General features: G+C 32.4%; 1 protein-coding gene across 2 annotated transcripts in view; it reads left to right on the top strand.

Moving 5' to 3' along the window:
- The window catches only part of LOC145694841 (protein sax-3), a 53563-nt gene extending 44791 nt beyond the window's left edge, over positions 1-8772 (top strand). For both annotated transcript variants that reach the window (XM_081771524.1, XM_081771522.1), the window contains exon 6: positions 1916-8772. In XM_081771524.1, the coding sequence (XP_081627650.1) occupies positions 1916-2079 (164 nt within the window). In that variant the 3' untranslated portion in view covers positions 2080-8772. The remainder of the gene's footprint in view (positions 1-1915) is intronic.
- Positions 8773-15807: the final 7035 nt, after the last annotated feature.

Below are 15807 nucleotides of genomic sequence, written 5' to 3'. Positions count from 1 at the left end.
TATGTTGCAATTTAGTAGATAGGTCACGATAATATTTATTGATAATAGCTTGGCTTCTGTTGCGTTAATACAGTGGCATTTCCTGACGACGACTTCGCTTTAGTTTTATTTGGTTTGCGAGACACATGAACCTCCATGAGGGAGGAGGTGGACACGGTGGCTCAGTTACAGGGCGATTACCTCTGGTGTGGGTTCCCTGGTTCAATCCCCGGCCGAATAAGTTTGTAGTGGACAACATCGTGTTCGTGGGTTTTCTCGGTACTCCCGTTTTCTCCCGTACTTTCATTCCACCAATTCCATCATTCACTTGCCTAAATCATCCGTCCCCCGTAGCCTAACAGGCATAACGTGGAACGTTAAACTGAAAGATTTACATAAACCTCCATTAATGATTCGTTGCCTTTGTTTCTGGACCCAGCATTTATCCGTGGTGAATAGGCGCTTAAAGAAATCGTTTCTTTTGGCTTAGCATAACATCATTTCCCTCGAATTGTCATGTCTGTTCTCTGCTGGCATATGAGTAACCGCATAACTCATAGTGCGGTCACATAAGTAAATTATTGTGAATGATGATGTGTTCCCATGACTGATATTAAACGTCTATATGACCTCGTTGATTGTGATATGGCAGTAACAAGCGCTAGGGTCTCCACTTGCGCGATAATATTTGATAGCTCACTAAGTAACAGCCGGCCACAATTTTTTGCCCACATTTAAAGCGTTTTCCCAAATTACCATTGCCCGAATGCGGTGCATTCTGTTCATCTACCTCGATCATATCAAAATCAAAATTCGTGGTTTTTCCTTCAAGTAGACGAAGTGAGTCACCGCACAAAACTCCTCTTTCTGCTTGGGTGGATCTTAAGCGGTGTCCTATAACACGAAGTCACTTCGTCACATGTAGAAATCTGAAAGACACATTTCCAGGATTATTGAAGTTTAGTATTACTTCTCTTCATTTGAGGGGGTGGCAGAACCGCCTCAAATGTGTTACCAGTTCTTTGTTGTTATGACGTGATGTACAATTTTAATGAAACAAGAATCTTGTCAATATATTGCAACATTCGCCTGTTGAAAGTTTATTCTTACCATAGGTTTTATAGTAGCGCGGCCTTGGTGTTCTTCCATTTCATCTCATTCGCATTATTCCATCAGTTCTTTTAATCACTCATTTTCATATATACCGAATAATATATATATACCGAATCAGATAATCATTAATCTAAAGGTTCTACTTGTTCTACTTCATTGTTTCTCTTCATCAAATGCCCTGTTGAGCGTTGAATGAGTAAATTGATTTTACAACAATCAATACTAAATGTACATGGGTCGCAAAAATCCAGTAGATCTTTGATGAAGGGACATAGGACACGCCAAGATCTTGTTTCAGTAATCTGTGATACTGTTACGACATTGTTTCGTGTTCAAGTGCTTACATTGTCACTTTCTTCCAGCAACTTGTGGTTATAATTCCCGAGTTATAAAATGAAAAATTATTTGTATCATCATTTCACAACAAAAAACTCATGGATGCCAAGATTGGTACTGAGCGTTCATGTAACTATCACCGTGTAGTAAAATGTTTTCGCGTTAAAGGATATTACGCTCTAGTCTCTTACCCCGTTAACCTCTTTAAATTGAGTGGAAGAAGGTGGTAAAAGGGTACCCACCCCTGCAATACATACATCATAATTGAATTTACGTAAGAAATAGTTGCAGAATTAGTGGTGTGCTTTACGAACAAAATAACAAGGTTGTTACATGGCTTTGTACATAGAAGACAGTATATTTATAGAACGAAGTAAAAGTGCATTTTCAGATGTTATTACTTATCATGCATGAAGGAACGAGAAACAAAATAAGTAGATTTAAAAAAAAATCATTGTTTTAAAGCTTACACACTTTTTTTTTTCAGTGTCCCATGATAGCCAAGAGATAATAGAGCTTGTGCCAAACATAATATTAAACCCAGGGTATGACGTTGAGACTATGGAGCACATAGAACCAGACGAAAATTCCAACGATCAAACAGCGTTGAGAATTAACAACAACACTGTTATTCAACCGGTCAGAGTCTGACTAAGGATTCGGCAAAAATCAAGAAGAATTCCTATTGGAATGGTCATGAAGAACAAGAAGAGAATGAATTGAAGTCTTTCAAGCTCTTTGGTGAGGTTGTAAGTTATTCTTATCAATGCAAAGTCGAAGTTGTGTGTTCGCTATTTTTCACAACCGCTAGTATGAATTTCTTAAGAAACGTATTCTGAAAGCTGTAAAAGTTGTCTAGTAGGGTTAGTTGTATCAAGTATAAGAACATTTTTAAAGAAGGCTCATGATTTTCGCTTTTGGATCTTGGACTTTGATTTAATGCCACAAGGCTGCTGTTTGATCTGGATATTAATAACATTACTGAAAAAGTTCTTTTTCGACTGTAGATACGTTGTGAAAGAGAGAGAGAGTATGTGGTTTTTGTAAATGTAACTGCGATCCACACATTTCAGTGTGCAGATGACTTTAAGACAGGGAGAGTGGTTTAGTGTTTGTATGAATGACATTATATTCATTACATTATTATTTTCTGTGAATTTTGATGAAAAGTATATACGACAATATACATATGTATATATAAAATTATATAAATATTATATATATATATATTCTGTATATTTGTTTTCATCTTGTCAAGACAAGAGTAAATTTTATGTGCAATTTTCTTTCTTATTAATAATTTTTCAGATCAAAGTATATTCAATAAACAGAGGCAATAATTATTAAACTGAGTGATTTCTTCCATATTCTATTAAGTAGAGCAAAATGGAAATTTCTTTTGTGAAAATGATGTACATGTGTGTGTGCTTTTTTTCTGTGATTTTTATATCTCTATATATATATTTGTGAGTTTATTTGTTCATTTATTCAAGGAATCGAAGAAGTAAGTAATAAGTTCAGGAATAATTTTCTTTTTTAAATTTGCTCCTTGCAAACTCATTGTGTATCATGTGTATTTATATGTAAGCACGTATGAATATGTGTACGTGTGTATGTATGTATGTATGTATGTATGTGTAAATGAGTGAATGTTTTGAGTAGGTAAGAAAATAATTTCAGAAATTTCATATGTTTGGGTATGCCCAAATGTCGCTATACTTGCTCCGGTGGTTGTCGAAACAGGTGTTGTGACTTAACAAAAAGTACTGATTTTGCCTCTTCGCACGTGTATACTTCGCCATATAGTAGGATCATTGTTTATAACGGATGCTTCTTAATACCGTTGAAAGGTAATGGTTGATAAACTAAGAAACTTAAATATACAAAACGATTTTAGAACTTAAGCGGAATAACATGACATTTTCTATTGGTAGAACTGGCGAAAATTGCCTCGTTGTTTTCGTAAATATACAGATGTCATAAATTCAGTGTTCATACTTAGTGTTCAGTGCAAAAGCAAGATTTAAGTTGTTTTGTCAGGGAAAAGAACTTTGCCTAACTTCCCAATATATGTGTTTGCAGTGTAGGCAGAGTCATAGATACTTTAAAAAAGAACTCCTGAAATTGTTGAATGTAATAGCAGTGATTCCAAACAATTCAGTGATATGTCTTGAATATAGATAACGTTAACTGAATAAGTGATGTGAAACACAAAAACAAGGCTCAAGTAGAATCCTAGAATTAAAATTTTGAAGGTTGTGGTCAGTGTTTACTTTCAATTTTGTACACTACGAATGAAGATGAATGGTTGAAGAGTTCAAACCGAGTTATTGAAATGAGTTAGTGCTTGAAGCATATACATGATATATTAAAGATCAGTAAGTCAACCGTAACATGAATTATCGGTTGGTATGGTATAGCTAAATAACTTCCTTGAACTACATTTTTTTTTTCCTGTTTACTGGTTTTTGAAGTTTAAAAGATAAATGGTTACATGTGTAATACCAGTTAAAGACATCTTCATTCTTTTGTTATGAGATCGTAAAACTTTTTATAGTGTTAAAAAAGCACTGAATTCTGTACATTTTAACTGTGACGATGTGCTAACATATTAATAAATAATGTTACACGCTAAAATGACATGAATGAATTACATTAAAATGCATATGTTAATTTCGTTAAATTACATTGAACGTTCTTATTTCCGATTAAGCTAAAATTATACTAATCATTTTAATTATCTATCTATCTATATTACAGTGTGTTCAGAAATGAATTGTGCGAATGAAACTATAATATGGAATAAAAAATTGCATTCATCATACATATATCAGAAGTGAAAGTTTTTACAACATACTCAATATGTTTCCATTGCACCCCATTGGTTAATCTTAGAATATTCAAAAGATAATCAATTTACGCCCATATACACTGCAAAATGTCAGGTGTTACAAGATTGATGGTTGCGTATGCGTTCTCAGATATCACATCTTTTTTATATATATATGTGATGTGCGTCCTGGGAAGTGACAGTCGGTCATGCTGTGTCCAGTGGGCAGGCGAATCGCTGTGCTGAGAAATCATATTAAATATATCTTGGATTTGTAAAAGTACATTTGTTCAAACACGTTCTTGGCATGTACTGCCTGTCATTCTTAGTTAAGCAAACCAATATGATCCCATTACTCTGTCTATCCTTAGGCTACACCATATATTAATTTTAGAGCTTTATATTAACCTCCTGTTTTGTGGTCCTAAGGGAATTCTCAGCGAGACATTGATTTAACACTGAAATAGATCTGTAAAAGAAATTTGGAGCTAGACTCGATGTGAGTATTCATGTCTGTAGCAAATATTTGTCTACATGGGTTATCATCTTTTGTTGTAACTCCAGTTTATACTTGAGAAGCGGAAACATTTCTGAAGAACTTCATGCATCTTTGATCATTTATTTGTTTATTTATAATACTTCCTGTTTCTTCAAACTGTTTATTTCTTGGTAGATGTTTTTTGTGTTGAAGGTTCTCCGTGGTGCATTGTAACTATACAAACCGCAAGACCATACAGAACTTTCACTTTGTAGAGACTTCGTTTTTATTTGTTGAACCAACTAGCTACCACTCACCTGAGACTAAAAGTATCACAATGTTGCCAAAAAGTAGCGCAGCGTTGCGATTTAATCTTCGCACAACAAAGAAGACATACGTAATGTGCTTTATCATTCTATTGGGAGAGAAGGCTGTATAGACACGAAATGTATATGTAGGGACAGAGGAGAAAGAGCAAGGGGAAAATTGAGATGTGTACAGGTGGGTATCATATTGGAATGCAGCGCGATGTTTTGTTCATCTAGATTCCGAATGTTTGTCTCGAGATTCTTGTTGTTTCAACTGTATTTTTCTATATATAAGTTAGAATGTACAATTTTCTGCTACTGATGGAATGTTAGTAAATTTTGGTGATAATTATGGTATTTAAATTTAATATGTGCATTACGAGATAACGTTAGAAAGTAAACACTGATACTTCGCTTCAATAAAATCATAACGTACTACTATTATCAAGCAAAATGGTTGTGCATTTTAAAAAGTTGTGCAAATTTAATGTGAAAAATTACTATAAGAATTAGGACTACTTAATTACAATTTCTCAGTTATATATGCTTACATTAAAATTAATACACCGTATCTCAGTGATTACGCAGGTAAAAAGAGAACTGCACAAAGTAAAACACAACTTGTCAAGTTGGAGCATTTAATAACACAGCAACTGTGTTGTCTCTCTTTTTTTTATTATTATTATTCATAATAATTTGTTGTGTATTGTTGGATTTTGGAACGTGCCTGTGTACCAATTTATGGTACATTATTTTGTTATTTTGAATATGACAGAAAAATCAGGGAACTCTGTAATTTTTCCTGACTCAAGGGGAAAAAATCATCACTGATCCAGAATTTATAAAACTATAGTAGCACAACTTCCTAACTCATTACCGCAATCTACGATAGACCAAAAACTGAGGGAGCAGATTGTGTACATGGGAAGGACACTTATTGTGACTCACACTGCTACACTTCCATGTGTTCACTTTTTGAGACTTTCTTAATTAGTGTCCATATGTCTAAACAAATTGATTTAAGGGCACAAACTATTTGCAGCAAGTTGACGTGATAATTTTAGTATTGTGTACCTGATACAAACTCGAAATATATTTCAAGATCAGGCATCGAGATATTTGAAGTGATTCGTGATTCAGATTACTTTCACATTGATTTCTCGAGACTCACGGTTACCATTGTAGTTTTACGTTATTAGGTTGAAAATTGTGACTGTCATAGGAAGTGGTAGACAAAAATGGTGTTTACTGTTGTTTTGGTACATTTGACTAAAAGGCTCATGTGTATAGTAAGAGAACGGAACGGAAAAGTCCTAGAAGAGATGTGCATTTCGATCTTCAGTCCGGAGAAAATATTATGGAAATATGTATTAAAGTGCTTCTACTTTAAGGAAAATTACCGAAGAAATGGAAGACAAAATTAAGGTGAATATTAAAGGTAAAGAATGCTTTTCAACACTGATATAAGGATCAGATGTATTTCGTAGGAATAGTTTACCATTGAGGCTGTGAATATAGAAATTGTCCGAAGTGGAACTGACAGGTCTTAAAAGTATGCTATTTTAACGTGGTTAGAAATAATAAGAACACTAAAATACATAAATAAAAATAAAAAATAAAGAAATATTTGGAAGTATTTACAGCTCAATATAGCTCTGCATGAGCTCTGTTACAAAGAGAATGTCTAACCTGCAATCAAACACTCTCCACGTGTTCTGCATATTCTGAGAGGGTACAGAAACAATAGCATTCCGAATGCTGTCCTTCTGTTCTTTTAAATCATTAATTGTTTTAGTGGAATACACCATATCTTTGCTATGCCCGAAAGAAATAAATGCGAAGGGTAATCTGGAAAGTGGGATTGCCGCATCTTCGTGTGAAACAATTTCTTGCCGACTTGATATGTTCGTCTGACACTCGAGGTTTACGACCAGTGTGCTCCCTCACCACACTTCTGTCGGTAATTGTTTTCTCCCATGCCTTGATGGAGTTACGTAATGGAGGATCCTCGTGAAACATACAGCAAGCATGTTTTGTCACAACATACCGCCGCACATATTGTACTTTTTTCTATACCGACGGCATTTTCTGTTTAAGAGATACTAGCGCCGTCACTGCTATACATATATGAAAAGTTGTTGAACTAAAATACACATATTCTCTTGCTGTTGCAGTGCTTTTAACAAAATGCTTGGTTTGCTGAAATACAATAACAATTTAAAAGTTGTCAGTTACCGGATCCCCTGTGCATTCTTTTGTCGATCTAAATAAGCTTTGAGAAATAATTATTTTAACAGAAAGGATATAGCAGTAAGCTAAATCCTGCAAATTTCTTACATGTACCATTACGTTCGTTCTTGGGGAATTAGTCATAATGTTTCGTATGTTACATTGGTACATTCCGTACTAACATACCCCCCTTGTGTGTGTGTGTGTATGTGTCCTCGATTGCATCTTAACAATACTTTTGTGAGTCTTGCCTTCATAATCTTAAATTCTTTGGTTAGTTTCTTTGAAAATGCAAGTTAATGTATAATCTGTCGGCTAATACAGACATTTTTTAACGTAAAAAATATCCTGGAAGTAAGTGTTCGTTGAATATCATTGAACATCAATGATTTCCATGGAAATGTAGCAATGTGAAAGAAGAGTTGTGTTTATTCCTTAGTTCAGTGGTTTGTAGAGAATCTGTTTTGTTTGGGCTTTAAAAGTAATTTTAAAAAGTAGATAAAATGGGAAGAAATTATTTGCTTTGAGAAATAAAATCTTGACATTAGTAGTTTACCATAACATTTGTTCACAATTTGATGTTCAGTGCCTATGTCAAGTGACACAATATTTTTGTGTTGTAATAGATCGAAGCTAAGAAAAATAATATATAGTACTTGAATGTGCAGATTTGCCTTGTTAGAAACTTTCGAAAAGTAAAAATAAATAAAAAGAACAAGGAATGTTCCTTGAATATGTATTAGCACATTAGTTTAGATATCAATAGCTTTTCGAGTATTTGGGAGAGTTTGTAGTATATTGTACTGCATACACATTATCGTTTACTATGTTTTTTTGTACAGGCAGATGGTATTCGGTACATTTAGGTAGAATTTTGTATACATATGTGTGCATATGCTGCCCGAGTTGAATTTTTACAAGTGTCTATAAAGAATATAGAAATAATGAACTTAACCGAAAATAAATAAAAAGAAGAAAAGAAAGTTGATGTTTAAATGAATTTAAGGATCTGATTTTTTATAAAAGATAGGAAAGAAAGATGTGCTTGAGTGTTGTGTTAGAAATCGTTGTGTAGTTGTATTCAGAGAAATTTTGCTGACTGGTGAAAATTTGGATTTTTTTTTTTTTTTTTTTAGTTTTTTCTTACATAAAAATGGAAAAGTTTATTAATATTAAGAAATTTGTGAGATCGAAATTGACATTCGTTGCATTGTTGTGATACCATGTTCAATATATATACATATATATGTAATATTCAATTTAGATCCTAACATACATGATAAATTGCAGAAGTTCGAAGTTTGTTGCATTTACTACTTGTATGTGGCAACGTGTTTATTGATCTCGATTTTTTATTTTATTTCACTATTCATCTTGGTTTAATTTATATATAAAGTTAATTTTGTTTTGTGAAATTGCTTTAATTTTCAATACCACTAATGATTCCGTGTACTTCTATCTTAACAATCATTAAATAGTAAATAAAAAAAAAATAATAACCAGCTGTGCCAGATCATATTAAATGAACTTCACCCAATCTTTATTGCGAGAGAAAAAAAAAAAAAAGAAAAACAGTTTACATTGATCTCATTTAACTTTTTGTGTGTGAATTGTTTACAATTTATAGTGTGTCTAGGAGAGAGAGAAAGAAAGGGTTTGTGTATAGTGAGAGTGTTAACCTGGAGCGTCGAAATACATGCGTAAGTGACTGTGTCCGTTTTGTGAAATAATTATTACAGTTTCAGGATTATTTAAATTCACTATCCATTATGTGGATGAAAGTAATTTTGAATTTGTGAAAAAATGTAAAATATTTACATGAAAGTGATAGTAATTATTTTGGGTTGCACTTTTCATTCTCGTTTACTGAAATGTTCTAATACATTGAACAAGAACAACAGTATTATTACAGTGTTTAACAGATGAAAGTACATTTTACTAAAGACAAATCGTAAATGCTTTTTTTCTCTGTTTTCCTCAAAAAAATTACGTTTTACAATTCTAGCATACCGTATTTGCCGTTTTATAAGACACCCTATTTTCTGTATGTAGTTTTGAGGAAAAAATATTTTCACTGCACATTATTATTATTTTTAGCACAAAGTTATTATTCTAGCAAGAAACATATGCGGAGACAATATTTAACTAAATATAGAATTGCATGCTTGTCTGGGAATATCCATAGCGCGTATGCAGTGCTGTAGTCCTAAAATTTTCAGAGGGTATACGCTATTTTGTGATCATCTATGATTGCCATAAAGGACATAGAAGGCATTTTAAATGAACAATGAAAAATGCATGTATATTAATTCAATTAAAATACAAAGGATACATTACTGTTTTATACTCTAAAAGCATTTCAACGTATTTTCTTGATGACTTAAATCACACCATTAACAACATAAATGAGTGTAGGTATGGATAAGGAACCGAAAAAAATCGAGCCCGATGCGCCAGAATTAAGAAAATTGTACTCAAATTAAAAAAAAAGAAATGAAATGAAATTTCGAGTTTTACGTCCCACGGTTATGCCGGTTAGGCTAAAGGAGACGGTGATAATGAGTAATGAATGAAATAGTGGAATGAAGAAAGTGGGAGGAAACGGGAGAACCCCGAGAAAACCCACGCACACGGTGTTTGTCCACCACAAAGTTCACTTGGCGGGAGCAGGGTTTGAACCCGAGACCCCTAGCACCAGAGGTGAACGCTCTACCACTGAGTCACCGCGGCCCCAGTACTCAAATTTAACTATAAAATCATTAATACATATATATATATATATATATATATATATATATATATATATATATATATATATATATATATATATATATATATATATATATATATATATATATATATATATTTAAATTAATAGGTCCTATGTTGCTCAAAGTTATGTATTAATGTTGGCGTAATATTGAAAATATTTATTCCTTAGTTTAAAAATATCGAACAAGTTTGGTTCTTTTCAGCAAAGAACTAGGTTTTAAGCAATTGAAATATCACAGCCATTGATCTTCAAGACGCTTGGATATCCTCTCAGAACAAAACTGCGCCATTTTGCATCGATCTATCCCCTTATCCTAAAACTAACAATTTTATGTTTTGGTTCCTTCCTGTATAATAACATCCAAATAATAGTAGCTAGTAACAACAGTAACAATGAAAACTTCGGATAAAATATAAGACGTGACACTGACCGTGATAACATTTTCTCCGAAGCTACTTGCATCCGTTTTCTCAATAAAACTTGTAATTGTCCTCACACTTGTCACTAGAACATTTTTTTTTAAATACCTTAAATATCACTAATAACAACACGAAACATAGACAACTTGAACAAAGTAGTTTTAACACCCACCATTAACTTCCTCTGGAAGAATAAATTCCTCCTCTGAAGCTATTCACATCTCTTAACTTGAACCTACTCCACACTTATCACATGAAAACTCTTAATAATTAAATAATATTGGTAAAAGATTTTTAGAAGCTTCAACAAAATAACGTTACCTTAAAGATCTTATTCTTTACCTTCAACATTATAGTTTTCTCTAGAGCTATATATACCGGTTTACTTAAAAACACTCCGAAGCGCATCTTTTGATTCTTCACAAAATTGTCATATGCAGCACGCTGATTTTGAAGCCACGTGTTCAAGGCTTTGTACGCTTTACAGCAGAAGGTACACTCTAATGACAGATTAAGCAGAGGGTATACGGCGTGTACCCTCGACTACAGCCCTGCGCGTATGTGTCTAGAGAAAATCCATACATGGTATGAAATGGTAAATTAAGGAATTGTGTTCAATCTACATTTACTGAGTCACTTAACTGAGTGAAGCTGGAATACTCTTACACCATAAGGAAACAGGGAAGATAATAAACAAACACAGAATCGGGAATGCTTATTGATATTGATATCAAGAACTCTATATTGGGCGTATAAGACACTTTTCATTTTTGAACTTACTATCAAAGAAGAAAAAATTCACTGGCAAATACGGTATGTATAACAAAATAAAATGTGCATGCTCAATATAATTTGAATCTCGAACTGAAAATATTTTGAGTTTTCGGGTGGAATAAAAAAGTATTAGAAAAAATATCACATAAGAAGAAAAGAAGAGGAAACTAAATAATCACTCTAAATACTTAATCACAAAGGAAAAGTAATAAGAAAGAAGGAAAGAAATGTAAAAGAGCGGTACCTGAGAGGCATAAATAGTGGCGCCATAATATTTTTTGTTTCAAAATTCCAGTGATCTTGCAAAACTGTAATAAGTGTGAGGTTTTTACATTAGTAGCAACAGGACATACTTTTTTCCGTGAATATTACGATTATTTCATTCTAGAAAGATATTGTTGTTATAAGTAGGTGATTATATTAAACTTTTTATCCTTTCTTTCTTCAGTTTACATTGTGAATTTGAGTTTATGCCTTGTTTTCTCACAGTGTAGTTATTGCACACAGTTAAGACAACAGTATGCATTTATAAGCTAAAATTAATAATTAAAATTGGTGCTTTACTTTAAATACTTTCAGTTGGTTATCTATACTCTTCTACAGTATTATGGACCGGATATGAATCAAAAGATGAATGACTTTGTAACACTAAACATACGAGATTTCTAAGTTCTCTTCATGTCTTGATGCTTCCAAAAGTTAAAAAATAAAATAATAAAAAGATAAGGACAATATCTGTGAATAAAGTGCCATTGAAGCAATAGTACCGCCAACTATTTAGGAAAATTTTAATCTAGAATCTCAGAAAAAATGTAAAAATATTGCATCTTAATTGGAACTATATTCTAAGAAAAGTCTGTTGAATTATAAATGAAAAAACTAGAGAGGGTACAGTAGAAATAGGAGATGTAATGATTTTTCTGGAAATGTATATGTCATAATTATTCTGAAATTGACCTTTAAATTGTAATTTGTTTCAAGTTCCTTTCTGCGTAGACCGTATTGAACCCACAATTTTATATTAAGAGAGCACAATGTAATTTTCGTACAATTCCAATCACACAAGAATAATATTAGGTAGATATTACTAGTTAAAGAGTACGATAACATAAAATTCCAACTAAACTTCTTTACTTCCAGTGAAGAGCTTACAGTTATAATTTATAAAAAGAATTGAATCGGTTATTTGAGACACCTAACGGGTCCAAAATTATGTTTCTAAAAATCTCATGTTTCTCAGGCAGTGAAATTGACTTCTACGGAACTTATCATGACCTGACAATATGATTTCTTTTCCTTTCCAAAGGCAGAGACTAATGAACCAAAAGTAAAGAAAATTGTGTGATTCGCTGATTGGCCAACGAGAGAAGGATGATCTGGTGAAAACACAATCTCGATTAGTTTTTGTTTCCTGTTTTAAAAATCAGTTCGATCCTTCAAAACCTTAATGTTGCATAAGAATACAAATAATAAATTAGATGGAATACTATTCTGATAATAGTTTAAAAATAGTGTTTGCATTCTGAAAACTTTCAGATAAAATTAAGAAGAAAATCAAGTAATTTGTAAACGGCAACTTTTGCTTTCTTCATCCAAGCTTTAAGAAATTAAATTCGTGCAGTATCTATTTACCTATATATATATATATATATATATATATATATATATATATATATATAGAATGTTGTAAAAAAAATTGGCGCTCACGAACAACAGAACGCTATTCTCCAGAACGAAATTAAGCGAAAATACTATATAATGATGTACCCTCCGGGGCTATGGGGAGTCAGCATTTCACTATATGGCAACGTCGTAGGCTAACTTAATACCACTAGTATTAGTCTACGAATTCATCAAGCAGTTACATTGATTATTACCCTAATAAATGATGCTAGTGCCAATGTGTATTGACTTTAGCTGCCATCTATAAAGAGTCGATATAACTATTCAATGGATTGACAGATTCACTCTGTGGTTCTTCATCTACGACATTGCCACACAGTGCGGTTGGCGTCTCCAGATGGGGACCTAAAAAGATACAATTATATGTACTTGTTTTATTTTGATTTATTGAATAGTGCTCTGTAGTCTCCGTGGGCATCATTTTTAGAACATCTGATATGTTATATCGCAGACTTCTGTAATAGGTGTATTATTAGTCTGATGGAAATGGCCTTGCACATATGAATTTTCCGAAAAAATCCAGGCTTGTTTCTTTATCTGATACTTGGGTTTGTCAAATAATCGATTCAGTCATGAGGACGATATTGTGAACACAGAACACTTAAAAATAATATTTAGCATTAGGAAGGTAATATTGAAATTAAATACTATAGTATAAGGGATAAAAAAAACTTACATACTTTATTGGTGTTGTCTTTAAATATCCTTATTGAAATCCTTACGCTTCCAGTTACTTCCTTTAATATTTAAGGATTCAATGCCATAATTTAATCTGATTAATTATAAATTTATATTTTTAAAAAAGGATGAGAAACAGTTTGCTGTGAGATAATAAAATGTTGATTAACTGGTCTAAGTAAAAGATGGTATTCTTTCCTTTTGTATTTTAAAAGTGGTGTAATGCAAATTATACAGAGATATTTCTTTCATTGCAGTTATAAAACCGAAAGATAATTCTTTTTATTTATTCCTTTATTTATCAAGATTATTGAGTTTGGGTCATTGTTTACATTTTTCCATCGATAAAATAGTGAAATACAATGGTGTGGTTCCAATATGATGCGCTGTTGTAAAAATCAGATCTAATTGAAACTTTATTCATTGCTTTCTTTATGGTGCTGGAAAGGTAAAAGATTTAGAATTTGCTTTATGAAGTGTCTTTTTAAAAAATAAATAAATAAATAAAAGTTCAAGAATACTCAATCACAGAGTCAGGTTTTTGACTGTTTCCGAATTTCAAAAGTTTAAGTGTCGCATAATTTTGAAATCCAAATATTGTGTATAAATGGCACTCGAAGAATCCTGGTACTTTGTTGATCATTTTATTTGCTGTTCTTTCTCAGCCTAATAAGATTTAGTTTGTTTTCATCCCTTTATTTCATTTGTACCTTATTACATATTGCATTTTTTTATTATTACTAATTTTCATTTTTTACCTCACCTCGATCTTAAAAATGAAACTAAATATTTAATGTAATTATTAGATTTGGATCTTCCATGCGCTTTTAATCTTCTAATGCTATATTTTGTTTTGCAGAACTAATTTCTATTTTAACAACTAATCGCTGGTACTAGTCAAACAAATTATATATTAGTAAATTACATTATGTACAAGCTGAAAATATCACTATTTTAATTTGAAGATTTGATTGATGTATGTTTTTTTCAATACCTCGATTTTTTAAAATTTACAGTGCAATTAATATAAATCGTAGATGTTCATTATTATGTTGTAAGTAGTATGTGAATTTCAATTTTTATTATTATGCGTTTATATTCTGAAAATAAAATCTCATTTGGATTTAAAACTCACAGTAAGAGTCACACCTTTGTTAAAAAACTATATGTTGATTTCACTATGTAACGTGTTCTCATTGCTTATGTAAAAAGTGGTATTGATAATTCAGGATTCTGTTTTCTCATTTATATATTTTACTATTGATTTACGTGACTTTATTTCCATTGGAGCTGAGGTATTGGAAATAAAAACGATTATTTAAAGGCTGTGTTTTATTGTGAAATTTGTCATATACAATAAGGATGTATGTGCAAAACTACAGGGACAATTTATTGAAATATATCATTGAAGATTTTTGTGATAAATTTGTAACAATTTGGCTTTTTTGTGAAAAATAAAACGAATAAGATTGTCATTTTTTTCAATATTTATTGGTTGATTTCAATAAAAATTCGTAAATTGTATGTGTATTCTTTTGTGTGTTATAATGTGCCCTCATTACAATTTGTTATACATCGTCATTCGCGTGTTTGAACACCTCAGTATGATTTATTGGATTGTGTAGTTACAGAGAATGGATGACCCGTTTCTATCCGAACAAATCGAAGTTGCTTACGTAAGATATTCCCCTCGCTACCATGGATTATGCTGTATGTGATTGCCAGCGATATGGAACATTGCACGACATCGCAGTTGCCACTGCAGCAAACTTCGTTGCCGCTGTATTAGGTGTATATTGTCCCACTCCTGCCTTCAGGCCTTTCAGAAGACATTTACCATGCGAACTACAAGTGAAAACGCCTATTGAGAAGTTGAAAAGCACAGTAATTCATGAGACTAAAATCTGTTCGGCCTTACAAAGGCACGTGCAATTCAAGAACGGGGGTATGCTGTTGACCTACCCACGCTTGTACTCCTCCACAAAGTAGTTCACCGCTTTTCGTTATTACTTTTACTTCGAAACAATCAAATAAAACTAACAAGATACATTCGTGAAGTGTCCCCTCGGGATTCATGTAAAATTGATTCAAATGCACAAAGTTCTCTACGGCTGAATGTATTGTACTAATTTTAGCGGCCCATACCGGTAATTTCCATATTTATGAACCTTCATATATCCGGAATTCAATTCAATTATAAACTACCA

The sequence above is a fragment of the Thermobia domestica genome, chromosome 9, assembly GCF_964235325.1.
Source record: "Thermobia domestica chromosome 9, izTheDome1.hap1.1, whole genome shotgun sequence".
Taxonomy (NCBI): Eukaryota; Metazoa; Arthropoda; class Insecta; order Zygentoma; family Lepismatidae; genus Thermobia; species Thermobia domestica.
Note: the sequence above shows the minus strand (reverse complement) of the source record. Positions and strands in the feature narration are given on the sequence as shown.